This window comes from Typopeltis vanoorti, chromosome 22 (genome assembly GCF_054136105.1).
Source record: "Typopeltis vanoorti isolate ZY-2024b chromosome 22, IOZ_Tvanoo_1.0, whole genome shotgun sequence".
Taxonomy (NCBI): Eukaryota; Metazoa; Arthropoda; class Arachnida; order Uropygi; family Thelyphonidae; genus Typopeltis; species Typopeltis vanoorti.
In genome coordinates this window covers 60,746,937-60,765,913 of record NC_143570.1, presented here as the reverse complement: position 1 = coordinate 60,765,913, position 18,977 = coordinate 60,746,937, and the positions used below count along the sequence as shown (strand labels likewise).

General features: G+C 34.0%; 1 protein-coding gene across 1 annotated transcript in view; it reads left to right on the top strand.

Moving 5' to 3' along the window:
- LOC150094452 (neuroglian-like) overlaps window positions 1-18,977 on the top strand; it is a 479,168-nt gene that overhangs the window by 215,190 nt on the left and 245,001 nt on the right. Inside the window, exons 8-9 of the mRNA XM_090412472.1 lie at window positions 4,780-4,911; window positions 13,968-14,111. Coding sequence (XP_090268598.1) covers window positions 4,780-4,911; window positions 13,968-14,111 — 276 coding nt within the window. The remainder of the gene's footprint in view (window positions 1-4,779; window positions 4,912-13,967; window positions 14,112-18,977) is intronic.

The window sequence follows — 18,977 nt, the reverse complement described above, 5'->3', positions numbered from 1 at the left end:
AACTTTTTATAATAGATTTGTGTATACTTCATGGTAGTAAATGATAAAATAGACTAGTATCTACATATATTTTATGCATTCATGACATACCTAATTTTTTTTTGATAAAGTTTCATGTGCGAGGTTTTTCAAATTCTCGCAAATCTCCAAAAATGTTTCCAATACATTTATTCATAAAAAACTGCATATAAATTGATCTGCGCTGTTCAAACCCTCATTCTTCAAGGGTCAACATTCATATATTGATCTCTTTACTTTACATGACTTACATGCTTTCTGTATCCAGCGCAATAACTGCATTATAAGCAGCTGTTACACATATTTTCTGGAACTGAAAATTTGAAAGAGGATGTTAGGACAAATTGTCTTTAGTTAACTGCTATGTTTAGTACTACCATAAATTTATTCTGCTTGAATGCATGCAGCATAATCTGTGGGAGGAAGATGTAATTAGAGACAACTGGAATGATACTCATAATGAAAAAAGCATTCTAGTTGTCTCTAATTACACTAATTGTTGCTAAATATAGTATACATAGACTGTAAATGTGTCTCTGTACTGTATTTAGTGATAAAAAAAGTAACTTGTTTTTCTTGCTTGTGCAGTATAGCATCTGTTGAGGTTGGAATATTTATCATGGTGTAGGTATATTTTTATTAGTCTTCAGAAATATTGGATGTAGTAAAAATTTCTCTATTCCTGAATAAAAATGAATACTTTTATTTATTATAAGAAGTGATTGATCCATTTCTATTATTGCAAAAGTGTGGATAATTCTGATAATAATTAGATATTATTATCAAAAGACCTCCATGTGTGCTCAAGAGACTCATTGTGGGAGGTACACATTATTATACACAAAGCTCATCCAACCGTGCCTTAAAAAACTGATTCAATGTGTCTCTTCCTTAATAAAATGATATTATATCACTTCAATGTTTTTTAAAATTATTATTATCAACAGACCTCCATGGAATCAAGAGCCTCAGTGTGGGAGGTCCCACTTTCATATGCACAGCTCATCATACCTCGACTTAAATGCATTCACTGTCCCTGCACTCACCACACTCAGGCAATGCATTCCAATCATCATGCAAAAAACTACTCCTCTTATTCCCTTGCCCACACACACCTTATGCAGCTTCCAGGGATGGCCTTTCATTCTCCCCTGTCTCCAGATATTCTATGAAAAATCTCATTCACATTAATCTGGTAATTACCCCTTACCAATTTATGTCTCATTCACCTCTCCCCTCTTCTTTCTGTCCAGTAGGCTCTGTAATTTGCATTCCCTCAATCTGTCCTCATATTCCACATTCCAGAGACCAAAAACCAAGTCAATCGTCTCTGAACCCTATCCCACATTTCATCATCCTTTTGAAAAAACCTAGTGACTAATCTGTACGCAGTAATCCGTATGCAGTCTGATCAAATCCTTGTACAGTGGAGTCAAAACTTTCTTACTTCTACACGTCAGTGTTTTCCACATCGTTCCTAAAATCTACTGTGTTGTCCTTCCAATTTTAGCAAAATGTCCATGAAATTTCTAGTCCCTATCCACCATCACTTCCAGATCTTTCATCTCCTCCACCTCCTCTAAAGTATCCCCACAATCCAACACTCTGCATTCCATCTTTGCTTCCCAAATTTTAAAATCTTACACTTCGCAACATTAAACTGATATCCCCATACACTTGGCCATTCAGACAGTCTATTTACGTCCTCTTGCAAAGCTACAGCATCTGCTCTACTTTTCATAACTCTCCTCAGTTTTGCATCATCCTCAAACAACTTGCAAGAGGTTGCATATCACTATTTAAGTTTGGACTGCTTACCAAAAAGAAATGTTTTCATTCAAGGAGACTTAAATACAAAATTGGGAAAGAGTAACAGTCTGGTCCAAGTGTAATAGGTTTGGTTTGTTGACAACAGCTTTCACTTAGATTAGTCCATGTTCCAAGGAGTGGAAAGATGGCAAAATTGTTCTGCTTCATAAAGGCGTGGGGTGATAAGACTTGCACAACTTGCATATCACTATTTAAGCACTTCCCAATGTCATTTACATACAAATTAAACAACAATGATCCCAAAACAGACCCCTTTGTTACACTACTAGTGACTTTCTTCTTCTAGGATATCACTCACTCATATACAACTTGCTGATACTTATCAGACAGCCATTCTCCAATCCAACACACTAAACTACTATTTAACCTTATCTGTTCCAATTTACTACTAGTTTGTCATGTGACAATCTATTGAAGGTCTTTGCAAATTCTAAATATACTACAGTATGTACTACAAATACATTGGACAAGGAGGATGTACACGTCATCTTTTTATAAGTAAACAAGCAGTCTGCTAAAACATGATCTTCCTTTAACAAATCCATGCTGTCCATGAAAGAGAATTCTACTGCTCTCAACGCAGTTCTGAATCCTTGTCTTCAGTAGCTTCTCCAACACTTTGACAACTTCAGACAAGCAGATTGGCCTATAATTTGAAGCCTTAGTCTTATCACCCCACGCCTTTATGAAGCAGAACAATTTTGCCATCTTTCCACTCCTTTGGAACATGGACTAATCTAAGTGAAAGCTGTTGTCAACAAACCAAACCTATTACACTTGGACCAGACTGTTACTCTTTCCCAATTTTGTATTTAAGTCTCCTTGAATGAAAACATTTCTTTTTGGTAAGCAGTCCAAAATAGCCTATAGGGTTTCATAGAATTCCTCTCTTTGCATAGAACCGCTCACTCTACATACAGATAGAAGACCTGATAATTCAGTTCTTATATCTGTATGTGGTTTGTACATACCATTATGGAGTGGGGGAGAGATACAGAATGGGATACATACAGTGCTATTTGAGAAGGCAGGATAGTGAAGCAGTTTATTTATTTAGGAGGAAATATAAAGCATCAATTATACCTTCTTTTAGGTATAAGCCTTGAATATACAGTTCACTGCTGAAAGCTGTTCATTCAGTTCTTTCTTATTAAAACACTCAATACTGTTTTTATTTTTATATGATATTGATTTTATCCTGCTCCAAATTCCTCTACTTCTTTTTGTGTGTAGAATCTTCATTGTTCTATTTTGAAATTTGTCCACATCATTATGCTTTAGATTTTCTGCCATTTGGAAAGTTTATCTTCATGTATGGTAATAAATAGAACTTAAAGAAAACTACTTCTAATGCAAACTGCAAAGGAAACTAATTGTTGACCTTTGCATTATAACCTCCTCATTAAAGAAATTTATGTACTGTGACATTTGACTGAGATTTAATATGTTATTATGATATATATATTGTAACACGCATACATGTGTAACAGCAAATCCATGTGGAAATGGAAAGTCTCATATAACCAGTCCATAAAGACTAAACATGAATTTCATATTTAATCATTAAACTTTATTTTTAAAAGAGTACTCACAAGAAAACATACCTGAATATTCTTGACAGTAAAGATGATTGCCATAATTGTAGATCTTTCAAGTTATTATTATTATTTTTTTCTTCAATGTGAATCCCATCCACAAAAGGTGTTGTATAATAACGCCTTAGGTAGGATATTTAATTTAATTTAATTTTTTTTTTTTTTTTTTTTTGTAAAATTTTATTAATTTTTATCTAGTCCAGAAACCTCACTCTAAAAACCAAACATGGAACTTTTGAAGGCATTCCAAGTCAGCAATAAAGGAATGGTGGTCTCGTATTCATCAACGTACAGGATAGATTTAAACCCACATCTTGTAGGTTTGGAGATCAGCATTAACTACTCAGCCAACCAGGCTGGCAAATTTTCACTTATTTAGTACTGAACTTTATAATGAGATTGAAAATGCTGCAGAAGATAAAGACTCAATAAATAAAAAAAAAATTTTCATTTACTGCATTATTTTCGGTCTCATTATAAACTTGAATAATAAATGATAAAAAAAAAAATGTTTTAAATAGTCAATTTGAAAGTTCTACAGTTATGATCATTATCTTTACCTTGGAATATTCAGATATGTTTTCTTTTTTTGGTCTGTGTTCTTTCTAAAATAAAATTTAACAACTATGACTAAATAAACATTTTCTTTTTAGCCTATCATAGGTTGGCTATATGAGATAATTCCATTTCTACTTGGAGCTACAGGAAATTAGATTTCAGAAATAGGAAATATTATAACAGACATTTCTTCAGTTGTGTGTTATAATATTTAAATCCATTTCTGGGGCCATGCTAACATTACTTGAGATACATATGTTGGTCTTTCAACACAATATGTCCCAGTGTGACATACTGGGAAATATGCTTGTATTTTTAATCAGCTTGCTCACGACTGAATGAAGATGCCACCATCTCTTCTGCTAGGCAGTCAGTGATGCTCTTTGATTGGAAAAGCCTCACAGACTTCAATTTCTTCAGTAGTAATTCCAGACCAGCTGACCAATTTTAGTGGTGTCAGGAGATATTGCCAAATATTCTATATGCCACTTTCTCAGTAAGTTTTTCTGACAAAAAAAACCAAAAAAAAAAAAAAAAACTGCATTCTAGATATTGAAATAACATTGTATCCTAATCATTAGATTTATAAGCACCATCCAAAATGTGCTTTATAAAACACACCTAAAAGAAAGGGTGCTTTATAAAAGATAACTGTCCTAATTTGAGTGTGTTTAGGTGATGAATAATTATAAACTCTGTGGGCTTAAAATTTCTGTATTTAAGAATTTGCCAACTTAGCCAGTTCTTTTCAATTTCAGTTATTATTTATTTTTCACAGCTGCTCCATACTGGATTACATCTCCTAATAACACCAATGCAGCAGAGGATGAAGAAGTTAGGTTTGAGTGTAAAGCATATGGTAATCCTGAACCTAAACTTCAGTGGTTTGTCAATGGAAAACCTTTGGAAAGTAAGAGTGGCTTTAATATTACTCTTTTCTATTTTTATAAGGATGGTTCAAGAAGAGCTTTGTAGTAACTTTAATAATATAAACTAATTCTGTTTTTTATTAACCAGATATAGTAACCATACTTTGGTATAATATGAACAGTTATATTTTGAAACTAGTTTGATAGCAGCCTCAGCATTATCATCATCATATTACATTACTTATTATTTTTGCAAAGCTTAAGTTTGCTACTTAACATCTTTTTGAAAAATTATTTTTTATGAAGAAAAGTGTCAAAAAAACTTCAGCTTTGTATTTAGAACTTTAATTAATAGATATTAATTGCCTTCAGCAAAAGACAATTAATGTCCATTATTATTTTATACCAGTAGGAAAATAGCGTTATACTTTACATTGAAGTAGTTAGTCAACTGCATTCCACGGGAAGAGAATTGTGAACTTTGTGAAAACTTAACAGAGAATTGTGATAATTGTTAAAGGATTGAACTGTTGGAACTTTTAATTTCTTCACTATTTAAGTTATAATGAGTTAATCACATCCTACTTGTCACTTATCTGACATTTCCAAACCCTCTGCATATTAGATAGAATGCATAGATAGAATAATCCCCAGTCCTAACATATCTGAGTTTTTCCAAACACTTGATCTTTTATGGAACTGAGGGTATTGCATATCATCTAACTCAATGTATTTAGAATCTAGTGTTTAATCTAGGAACTTTAATTAATGTTAAACAGAAGTCATGGCTGTGCCAGACTTCTGTGCCGTATGAATATGTTTTTAGTTCATATCAACAGTTTGAAGAAAGGATATTTGTTCTTGCATAAAATTCCTTTCAGAAGTTTGGGGAATGTTGAGTTATTTGTAGATTTGCATATTGTTATACTCTGTTTAAATTTTGTACTTTTAATATTTGAGTTTGATTTTTGTTTTATTCTTTCAGCGATATCTGTTCCTATACCTTAAGACACTACATAGGAATTGAGAGGGTCACTGGTTCTGTAACCCTCCACTGCTTCACCTAGTTCAGCTGTTATTATATTCAGTGTTGATCTTTTATTATTATTATTTATTTAGATGCTCTAAATGTTATTGCACAGAAGAGTTTATGGGTTATACCCCCCCCACCCCATCTTAGAATTTTTAATTAATTGGGGAGTGGAAAATCATAATAGTATTTCTTCATATTAAACCCATGTTTTATATGAAGAAATATAAAGAAATTTCTTTACTTCTATTGCTTTATTCTTGGTGTCTGTTGCCTTTTTATTTTTAATTTTTCCTGCGATTTTTTTAGCATCCATTCACTGCTACCTTAAAAAAACTTACAGACAGAGAGCTTAAGGTGAACAAACATTGTTGGAAGTAATTTCAGATTATGGACTTTTCTCTTTGTAGGCTCTTTAAGTAAGAATGTGATGTTGGGATAGGTTTAACTGGTGATATACAACTGTCTGCAAATGATGCAAAACAGTGGAATCAAGCATATCTGGGAAATCCTCCTATGATCTGTGAAGACATCACAGATTATGACAATAATGCAAAGGACCTTAATTTGTAGAAATAAAGAGGTTCTGGTTCCATTAAGGCCTTGATCAGGCTTCATATGGATTATTATGCACAGATTTGATCCCCTGGTTTTCATGGTAATGAGGATATATATTAGACTAACTGGTTTTTGCAATGTGGGATATAAAGACAGATTGAGGGAATGCACTTTGCAAGTAGGAAGCTTTGTAAATAGGAGGAGAGATGATATGATTAAGTTGGTAATGGGGTGTTACCAACTTAAACGTTTCAATCATAAAAGTTGGTAAAGGGTTGTTATCAGGTTAATGTGGAAGAAATGTTTTATAGAATGGGAGGGGTGTAGAACAAAGGGACATACTTGGAAGATGTAAAAGTTTGAATGAGTTTAAAGTACAGTTTAATGGGCTTTGTGTATAACAATGCTTGCCTCCCATGATGAGTCTTTTGACCCCATGGAGGTCTGGTGTTAATAATAATTATTATTTTCTTGACATTCATGGAGTCACAAGACTCTTGGGAGGTCAGCACAAAGTCTATCATACCACTCCTTAAAATCATCCACAATCTGCATGTTCACCATTCTCTTAGGAAATGCATTCCATGCTCCTACTACTCTCCATGTAAAAAAAACTTACTTCTTACCCTTTTACTCACCACCTTCTTTTGCAACTTACAGAGATGGCCCCCTGGTCCTCATTTACCATATCAAAAATCTCCTCAGTGTTAATATGATAATAACATTTCAACAGCTTAGATGACTCTATCATATTCCACTTTGCATTCTGTCTACCAAACTGCAGTCTGCATGCCCTCAGTCTCACCTCATAATCAATGTTGTATAGTCCTGATATGATTTTTGTTATCTGTCTCTGCAGGGTCACCAGGATTTCAAGTATGAAATTCTGGTGACCAAATCTGAGCATGGAAATTCAGATGTGGTCTGATGAAAGCTTGATACAATGAGACTAGCACACTTTTTATCTCTTGCAGTCAGTGTTTTCCTCAACATTGTCACAATTTTCTGAGATGTCTTCACAACCTTTGCAATATAACTTCAATTCTATATGCACAATCACTATAAGATCCCTTGCTTCTTCTTCTTCTTCTTCCAGTACAATTCCTCGAATAGAGTATGCGGCCTCCCATCGATGTATCCCAAACTACAAGATTTTACATTTTGCTACATTAAACTGAAACCCCATTTACCTACCCATCTGTCCATTTTATTCAGATCCTCTATAAGGGCTACCACATACTGCACTATTACCAATAACCCTTTCCAGTTTCACATCATCTGCAAACAACTGAATATCCCCCTGCAATCCACTGACTATGTCATTGATATAAAGGTTAACCAATACAGGTCCCAGTACTGAGCCCTGTGGGACTCCATTGTAACCTTCTGCCTCCTTGATATTGCTCCCCCCCCCCCCCCACATACACAACTCTCTGATACCTGTCAGATAGCCAATCCTGAATCCAGTTCACTAACCTCGCATCTAAACCCATCTGCTGCAACTTAAATATCAGATTATCATGTGGTACCCTGTCAAATGCCTTTTGTAAAATCTAAAAAAAAAAAAAAATGCAGAATGTGCCTTTCCCCTCATCAACTGCTCTTGACACTTTATTATAAAAGGCAATCATATTACTAAAGCAAGAGTGCTCCTTAACAAATCCATGTTGACTCCCACAGATAACATTACCCTTATCTACCTAACACTGTATATGGTCCCTCACTAATTTCTTCAAGATCTTAGCAACTACTAATGAAACATAAACAGGTCTATAATTTGACACTTCCAGTCTGTTACCATGCAATAGCACTATCTTACCTTCCTTCCACTCCTTGGGAATCTTTCCCTTAGCCAGAGACTTTCTTTAAAAATCCAGGTCAACGGAACTGTCAGTTCTTTAGAACTGACATCCAGAGTACTCAGTATTTGAAACACACTCTCCTCATGCACTTCTAAATCTCAAACTTGCCCTATCCTTCTAGTATTAAAACTTACTTCTCCAGGATGAAAAACCTCAATAAAGTATTCATTAAACAACTCCACTATGTTATCTACATCAGTCACTCTGTTCCTATTTTTATCCACATTCATTTGTCCTCCTACTGGCCACATAGCCCTAGGATTCCCTAGAGCTATGTGGCCAAAAAAAAATTCCCTAGGATTTTCTTTGGATCTCAGGTCCAATCTCTTCTCATATTCCAGTTTTGCCTTCCTTACCATACTAGTCATTCTCATGACCTGAGTCTTATATTCTTCATCTACCTGCTCTCTGCCACTCATCTTATATTTCTTCCATAACCTCTTTTTAACCTGCATATCCTGTTTGATATTGTTTGTCATCCACAGCCATCCAGTCCTAAGAATTTTGCTGCTCCTTCCCCCCAAAAAACTCTTCTAATGACGTCTTAAAAGCCATGATGTTAAGCTAGGCCTCAACATGTCTGATCAAGAATTCTAAATAGTAGCATCAGCTAATGAAAATTTATAAGAATGGAAAATGACCATAAACTATATTTTTTACAGAAAGAGAATTAACCTTTTAATGGCGGAATTTTGTTCTGAAAATGTGCATCTGCATGAGTAATTAAAATCAAGAAAAAACAAGTATACTCATCAAACACAATAAATGCACCTGCTGTTAATTTTAATTAAATTATAACAAAGTGACAATTATTAAAAGTTAGTTTATTTGAAAAATCAATAATTTTATTGCTCCAAAATTCATTAATATCACAAATACTATCAACACAACCTAAAAAATATTGTTTTTATAATGTATTACTATTAACTTACATGTAAGTAATTCTCATCATGCCATGTAGAATGAAGAACTGCTAAATCACAAACACGTAACTATGGTAAATATAATTTTTTTAGATTTTAGAACACGTCATGCCTTAACATAAGTAAATTTACATTTTCACTGTTAAAATGTAAACCTACTGCTTAAAACTAAACTTTTCTTGCTTTCATATTCACAAAATCACAAATAAGGCCAATGTAGTCTAATTTCTGACCGAGTTCATTTGAAATCATGGCAAGACCTTCCAATCGAGTTTTGGCCATTGGAGAATGTTTTAATAAGCTTTAGTTTTGAAAGCCTACACTCACCGTTTGCATCCATTACCGGTAATGACAGTAATATTCTTAAGGCTACTGCAACATTAGGAGCAAAATTATTTTCAACTATATAGCATAGCACTTCAATTGGCAGGCATATTTTCTAGTACTAAGTGGGAGCTACTCTCAATTCATCTATTTTGATGGTTTAAATATTTTGATAGTTTAAATACTCATTTGTCATCTCAGATTTCAGTTTAGGGGTATTATATAAAAACTAAAAATGTGAACTGTGGTATTACAATTGCCCAAATCTTTTGTGGAATAGAACTCGTTGCTACATCAATAATAAGAAAGAAAAACTCGATTTTAAATTTAGCTTTGGAATCAGAAATAGGCTCATCAGCAATTTCTATCAAAGCATCATAGAATTCATCAATATAATATCTTAAAGGATGAACGGCTTCAATTCTAGATTCCCAGCAGGTGGTATTTAGTGGCTTGGGAGTTAGAGTTGTAATATGTTTTTTAAGGATTCCCCCAATGCAATGTTGATGCTGAGAAAAACACAATTTCTGAACTGTTTCAAAGAATGAAATCCCTTCACCAGATGATATAGTAGCCTCATTGACAACTAAGTTCAGAGAATGAGAAGAGCAAGGTATAAAAAAAGCTCTCGAGTTCAAATCCCTAATATGTTGTTGAACTGCTGAATGTTTTCCTTTCATGTTTTATCCATTGTCATAACCCTGGCCACACATGTTTGTGATAGGAATATTCATATCTGACAATTTTTTAAGAATATATTCAGTTAAAATTGAGCCTGTAGTGGCTTCTATAGGAATGAAACCAACAAAGTGCTTATGGATATTGATATCACCTGGATCCATATTAACAAATCGTACAATTAGTGTTAATTGTTCAATATGACTTACATCAGGAGTACAGTCTGCAACTATGCTGTAATATTTAGCATTCTGCACAATAAAAATTATTTTCCTTTTTATGGCTCCAGAGAGGAGAGAAATCAATTCATTTTGAATGTTTTTCCCAAGATAATGTTGGGCCAATCCACGAGATATTCTCAGTAAATGTTCAGACATAGCATTATCGAATCTGGCAATTAATTCAACAAACTTCAAAAAATTGCCGTTATCGTGAACATACAATTTATCAGATGTTGAGCTAAAAATTGAACAATGGCAATTAGGCATTCTATTATTCTCCTCCAGTGCCGAGCCTCTGCATTTAACAATTTTTGTTGCGTTGAATCAATCATCTATTCTAATTTAAACTTAGATGGCAATTAAATCCACTTCTTATGGAATTCCAAGTGGTTTTTAGATTTTTCGTGTTTATTAAGATACACATATAAATGCCCTCAGTCGTTAAATTCATCAGCAGTGAATGAAATTTTATTACTAGAAAACAACTTACAGCAGAAACAAAATGCAGAATCTTTTTCTTTAGAATACACTAACCATGACTGATTAATATGTTCTTCATTGCTTAGTTCCCTAGTGTAATGATAAAATTTCCAGCCATTAGAGCTGTGTGGAAAAACGAAATCACTTTTTGGTCTCGCCAGCAGACCTTTCATTACCATTTCCAGTTTATCGGCATCACTTAAAGAGGGATTCCATCTTGCTGGATCAATGTTCATTTCAAGTTCATCGCTTATTTTTTTTTTATTTTTTTGAGGAGAAAGATGTTAAATCAGATTTGTTTTCGCCCTCCTTGTTACTAATATTGACATTACTGGGATTGCAATTAGAAGCTTGCCATGAGCTCAGAATTTTTGGTTTCGGTCCTTTTGCTTATTTTAGATGTTTATGCAAATCCCAACTTTGTTTCTGAATAATACGTTCTTTTTCTGATTTTTGTTTGCGATATTCTGCACCTGATAGTTTTTTCTTTTATCGGACATATCGGAATGTTAAAATAATTTTAAAAGCCAAATCCTAATAATTGTATCAAAAAAAGGTATTATTAACAATCACTGCACAACTGTATTTATGTATTTTGATTCTATTTCTTTAATTGGTTTACTTTTAACCAATTATTTCATTATGATCATTTGGTCTCATTGGTTAAATGAGATTTACTCTCAGGTCAACTCATGGCCAACAATGGAATTGGAAATAAATGCAATATAGAAAGTGTTCTGCTATCGTCACATCGTCTGATATTAACACTGACAGTGCAATATTAAACTCAACATAATACTACATTATTTTGAACGCTTGTTCTTCTTCATATAGCTTCCTCAGTGACAGGGTGCAGCACCATGTCCTTCCAGTTCTCTTTGTTGGTGGCTTTCCTTTTTGTTTCTACATAGCCATGTGATCCTGTCCATGATCTTATATCTTCAAACCATGTCCTTTGTTTTTTGCCTCTTGATCCTTTTCCCATAATTTTTCCTTCTAAAACTGTTAGTATCCTCTGTCCTGCTGAACCTCTCAGTACATGTGTCCTGCCAATCTGATCTTTGGATCATGTCCTGACAATATGATCTTTCTTTGGATCATTTCCTGTAATAAAGATCTCTGTGTCCTCATTCTCTGTAGGACATCTGTATTTATTATTATTTTTATTATTACATGACACCTTCAGGGAGTCCAAGACTCATCGAGGGAGGGCACCTACTCTATAACTCACAATACGAATCGCAACTACAATCATAATCTACACCAACGCCATTTACTGCCCACCACCACCACTAGTATTTTCACACATAATCACAAACATCCATGACCACGGCGGGATTCGAACCCACAGCCTTTTGGCTGGAGAGCAGATACGCTAATCACTCAGCCAACCAGGCTGAACACGTTTGTAATGTGCATGAGATTTTCAGAGCTCTTCTATAGCACCACATTTCAAAAGCCATTATCTGTTGTCTTACTCTCTTCTCGAATACCCAGGTCTCACTTCCATATGTGAAAACTGGCTGCATTAATGTTTTTATCATTCTTTTCTTTGTCTCGATACCTGCAGATCTATATATTTCCAGAAGGCATCTTTAACTATGGCTGTTCTTATTTTTATTTCTTTATCTTGCTTTCCATCTGCAGTAAAGTACTTGCCTAAATATATGTATTTTGTTGTATGTTCAGTTTTCATATTGTTATGAATATTTCTAGCTCGGATCTGTTTCTTTTGAGATTTTTATAAATTTGGTCTTTTTTGCATTTATATCTAATCCTTCTTCGATTAGAAGCTGGAGTAATTTGATTAATTTGTTTCTGTTTTCTGCTATTAGGATGATATCATCAGCATATCTAAGATTGCTGTATTTTATACATTGATACTAATTCCTATTTTTTGTTTTTCGATCTTTTTCATCACTGTCTCACTATAGATATTAAATAAATTTGGTGAAAGGATACAACCTTGTCTAACTCCTCTTTTTATTTTCACTTCAGAAGTCTCAGAGTTAAGCAGCTGCATTTTCTGTTTGGTGTAAATCATTTTTATAATCTTTAAATGATTATGATTTTTTAAAAAAAATATACAGTACAATGAAGTTTTATTATGTAAAAATTAAACTAATGACATCCTGAAGTCTGGTTTCAACAGAGAAGGAACGACTTTTTTATGGTTTATTTTTCATATAGTTTAAGCCAATTTTGTCGCCCCATGCAAATGCACATGCTACGGCATCAGTAGAGCCAGCCCTGGTCGTCCACTTCTTCACTCGTGGTAGTATACATCTTACTATTGCTGCTAATAAATATTCCTTCATGATTTCCCAAGCACTAATGATATCTCTCTTCCAATTCCTCCATCCATGGAACTGTCCCAAGTTGATATCCAAGACTATTATAATCACCTGCCTTATAATTCTGCATACATTCCTTTCTCTTTGATACTTCTGCATGTCTATTCTTCTTCCAAGTCAAAACCACATGGTCACTCTCTCCAACTGGGGACAGAGATGCTATCTCAGTTATAATCAGCTCTAATGATGCTATGACCAAATCCAAAACTTTTGAACCTCATGTTCCTTCTGCTACATGTTGCCTTAGACATTTGTCTCTCAATAATTCTAGGAAATCCATTCCCTTATTACTACATGCATCTTCATCTTCCCAATTTATACTGCTGTAGTTAAAATCTCCCATAACAATCATTCTTCTTGCACTTGCCAGCTCATCTGCCTAAAATATCTCCTACTCCTCATCCTCTCTGCTGCCTGGCTTGTAGCAACACTCTACTAAATATCAGTTGTGAAAAAGTGTAAAATTGTTTTAGAATGCCTTGCTATCTGAAACTGCTCTGTAATAATATTTAATGTCATTGTTTGTCTTTTGCAGTTATTGTTTGTTATGGTGGTATATTGAAATCATTATATTTTTTCCCAAAGCATGTAGTATAAGGAGAAAATATGAAGATATGAACTTCATCAGGAATTACACATTGAAAGTATTAAATATATTCTTGTTTAGGTGTGGAAGCAAATCCAAGGAGACATCTGGAAGGAGATGTACTGAAGATCACAATGCTGAGAAAAGAAGACACTGATGTTTATCAGTGCAATGCTTCTAATGTTCATGGGTATGCCTTCAAGGATTTCTATCTTAATGTGTTAGGTAAGGCAGACTTTTTTAAGTAGGTTTTGTAACTGTTGTAAATGAACTAGGAATTTTTACAAGAAAATATTCACAGAAAACCTTTCTTGATTTTATAAATAATTTTAATAAAGAACAAGTGATGTTGAGTATATTAAATGTTTATCATTTTCTTGGAATTAAATTCAAGAAGTGATGTAAAGTATCTGAAGGATAGGTTAACACAAATAAGACCACATGATTAGTTTTTTTTTTATGTACCATATTTGCCAGCATATAAGACGCACCCCTTTTCTGTACACGTTTTTTAGGAAAAAAACTTGATCATTGAATATTATAATGAATTTTCAGTATTTCAAATATAAAGTAATAAGTAGGTCTACTTTCAACAAAAACCTAATCTAACTAGGAAAGAGTACCCACCTTTTAATCTTCTTCTTTGTTAAAACTCAGAAATTCATCTCCAGAGCTAAATGAAGAGTTACTTGAAACCTCTTCTAAATCAGAATCTGAGTCCTCATACAACAAGTTGTCCTCTGTACCATCCAGTGCATTACTAATGCCACACTTCTTAAATGATTTAACCACTGTCTCAGATTCCACAACATCCTACGAAGCTTTGACCCACTCACAAACTTGTGAAATGCTAGGCTTCTTCCTGATGGCATAACCTCTCAAAATCTGAAGACTGCATCCAGCTGTTCCACTTCTCCTTCATAAATCCCTTAAATGGTTTATTAATACAGACATCTAAAGGTTGAAGCTGACTAGTTAGCCCTCCAGGAATTACAGCTAACTGAGTTTTAAATTCCTTGAGTTTATTTTTAACATCTTCTGTTCTGTGAGAATGAAACTGATCCCATACTAGCAGGGCAGGCTTCTTCAACAGTCTGCCAGGGTGCCTAGACCAAATTTTATCATCCATAACTTCATTCCTCCTCCTCCATCCATCCAGCCTTTTACATGAACATGTACAAACACTCCTTTAAGCAGTTTTTCTTTGGTTAGTCTTCCTTTTAAAAATCAATAGTTGCAGCAATTTTTTCCCATCAGCACAGCAGGATAAAACAATCGCGTAGTGAGTTTTTTCGTGCCCTGAAGTTTTAAGAGTAACACTTTTTGTGCCCTTGGAATCTACAGTTTTATTTGAGGGCACATCAAAAGTCAGTGGAACCTCGTCCATGTTTCCTATTTGCGCAAGTTCAAAATTTTCTTGTTTCCTTGCGTTAATGATGAATCGATGAAATTTAATATTGTTTTCTTCATATTCAGCTGGCATCTTTTGTGATATTTTTGTTTTAGTCTGCATACATAGCTGGTTTCTTTTCATGAATCTTGAACACCATGATGTTGATCCAATAAAGTTAGTGATCCCTTAGTAATATTATAGCAATGCCAACGTTTTTCAGCCATAATTTGCCAAGTCATTTAGAGAAAATTTATCGGTGGAAATTTATCACCATTCACAACAACCATGACAACAATTGGAAAGTTTAAATGAACAGGAACACAGCTGTGATTGTTGATAACAGTACATGCTCATCCACTGAACTCTATGTAACAGGAATGCTCTCACACACTGCAAGCAAAAAAAAATCGTGTAACTCGGAACAGAGAAAATTTCCAGAAATGAAAGTAATAAAAACTGAGTATCAGAGTATAAGACGCACCCTGTTTTTCAGACCTATTTTCAAAGAAAAAAAGTTAGTCTTACTCTGACAAATACGGTAATTTTCTTCAAAATTATAGTAAACTCTTACTACAATGAACTTGGGAATCAAAGAATTAAATTTTTATAGTAGATTTGGTATAAAATTCCTCTTAAAATAGGATTAGACATTATGAATCCTTTGACTAGGAATTTTGAGTTGTTTCTTATAGTGAGAGTTGATTACATTCTATTGTTTATGTATTACAGTTGCTGTGTACTTCTGATTATTAAGGCAATCTCAAGTGTATCAATTCTGTCTTGTCCTTTCTCTGCTATTTTTTCCTCATTAAAATCATTGCTTTTCATACCTGTTTTATTCAACTCTCATCACTCACTTTGTTTAACATTTTTACTCTTTTGCCTATCTTGTTTTGCCTATATTTTATCTGTTCTTGTTCAACAAGGGAATTTTCTTAATTTGGAATTAAGCATCTTCCAAAACAATAAAATTTGTAGGTTGCATATCTGATTGAAGTGATATAGTTGAACACATATTCTTCAGTCAAGTTTCCTAACAATTTTTGGTCAAATTTTTCCTACCATAAACACATCAATATCCTATTCTCATCATATTTATTCCATTGCACATAAGGTAGAAATCCATCTTCACTTTTTTTTTTTTTGCAATTAATTGCACTTCTGCCTCTCCCAACAATCCACCTTTTTTCTTTTTCTTTTCATTCTTTGCCAAATTAGTTTAAGCCTTCTCTATTGTATGATAGTATGACATAATTAGCTTTAAATTATTACTAGCTGTATTATATATATATATATATATATATATATATATTGTAATAGAAATATATATATATATATATATATTGTAATAGAAATATATATATATATATATTGTAATAGAAATATATATATTGTAATAGAAATGTCAAGGAAGGTATCTAGAGTTTAAGAGTATTGGATTGGGGATGGCATCAGAGAATTTGACCAAGTTAACTTCCTTTCCAAATGGGGTGAGCAGTCACTCTTAACATTAAGCAGTGTTCTATGTATAACATCATGTGACTCTTACTGTTTTAAATATCCATTATTCATATTCTACTTTGTATTCAACTGCCTGATGATTACCTGTAATTTTCAGGTTGAAATATATGGTTATTAAATATATTATTTATGGAATCCAAAGTTTCACTGCAGGAGACTCTTGCTAACTATGTATCTGTGATGTATTAAAAATATTTTTTTGCAGCTATCATATGAAAAAATGTTTCTATGCTATCCTCTCTTTTCGACCTATTTATTTATTCTTATGGCTACATGAAACTGGTAAGTGAAAAATACAATCACAATTTCCAGAAACAAATGATGAAAATCTTAACATATAAAAGTTCATTACATAAAAGGCACAACCTGCTTACTAAGTCTTTCTTTTTTTTAAAAAATATAAAGCAAAAGTAACTTATCGTAATTAAGCCATTGACAGTTATCATCCTGCTGCACCAAGTATGACAAGACTGCATGTTCTCACAACACTTCACAAAATAAAAGTGGCTGTATCTGGGTTTTTTAAGTAGAGAGCAGTTGTGTCTTGTGTGAGAAAACTTGATCTATTAGAGAAGGCCCATTTCACACTATCATTATCGTCTAACATGAGGAGTTCTGCTGATACTATGACGAGGACTATGAGAGTGACTACTAGAATGTCTTCGTGGTGAGATGGGACCTTGATCTCTGTTTCCTCCATAACCACCGCCACCACCATACCAACTACAGGTCAAGGTCCAAGCTGGAAAGCCAATTCAAGGCCTCATCCATCACCTTGTGGATGTCCTGTAGGCCACTGCCATGAAATTGGCACCAATTCAATAAATGGTTAGCCATTTGATCAGGAGTTCTCTGTTGTTTTGTGTGTCGTTGGCTCTGATCCACCTAGTTTTCTCAGAAATGACCAGCTTCTTCGACTAGATGTGATGAAAGATGGTTGAGATCCACCTTTCCTTTCTGTTTTTATCCAGGATTGATATGAGCTCCTTAGCAATAGCTGGATCTGGAGTTTCCTCATATTTGGCTAGGAGTTCCTCACTTTCTTTACTCCAACATGGGATATATTGTTTTCTGCAGCCTCTAGGGATAGAGGCTTTTGCTGCAGATTTGAGTAGTTTCAGTAACAAATGTAGGATAGCAATTAGGAGTGGGTGGAATTGCTCTAATGGTTTGCTCAATTTGTTTCTGAAATGCAGACCAGATGGATCTGCGGAGATTCCATCTAACGATTGGTGTTCCACTTTTCGACCTATCAACTTAATTTTTTAATTCACAGACCTTCACTGTAATCTTTATAGTTTTGCACTCCACAAACCAGTCACCATTTTGGTCAATCACCTTTTGGATCTTTTTCACCACTTTCTCATCTAGGTATCCAGTGCACATTAGTCCAAATGTGGACCATAGAGAGAAATAATAGGCTCCTTTTTTAATTCTAAAACACCATAAATTTCCCAAGAGGTATTTCTCAATGACTACACTCTCCATCTCTTCAAAAAGAACATCAACAGATTTTTTTCTCTCTTAATTCCTGCCACATATATATATATATATATATATATATATATATATATATATATATATATATATATATATATATATATATATATATATATATATATATATATATATATCAATGGGGTGTTTAAGGGTCAAAGCTGTATAACTGAGAGGAGGCCTCCACATAGCCTTTAAAGGAATATGGAGAACCGACCAGGGCTTCTGACCTAATGTCCAATCCTCACCTTCTCATGGTGCACCCTGTTGGGTATCTACTTGGATACTGAACAAACGAGGATGGGCTGGCAATTTGGGATTTAGCCGACCAAATTGTATTCTTATTGGTTAAACCAAAATAAAAAATGATGGTACAACATGACAAAATTTCATGCCGGCTGGGGCGTCGCCCGGTTAAACAAGGCCCCCGTTGTTTTCGCCAGGGAACCAGTGCGAACAGTGAAAAGTCAGCTACTGGAACAAATCTGAAAACAAACCCCAACTCACCATCACCAGAGTTAAAGATCGGTACTATCAACGTAGGAAGCCTGAATGGCAAAGAAATGGAGCTAGCTGAGCAATTAGATAAGTACCAGATTAACATAATAGGGGTGACTGAAACAAAAAAGACCAAAACTGGTGAGATCTTTCTGAGCAATAAATACAAAATGTTATATTCA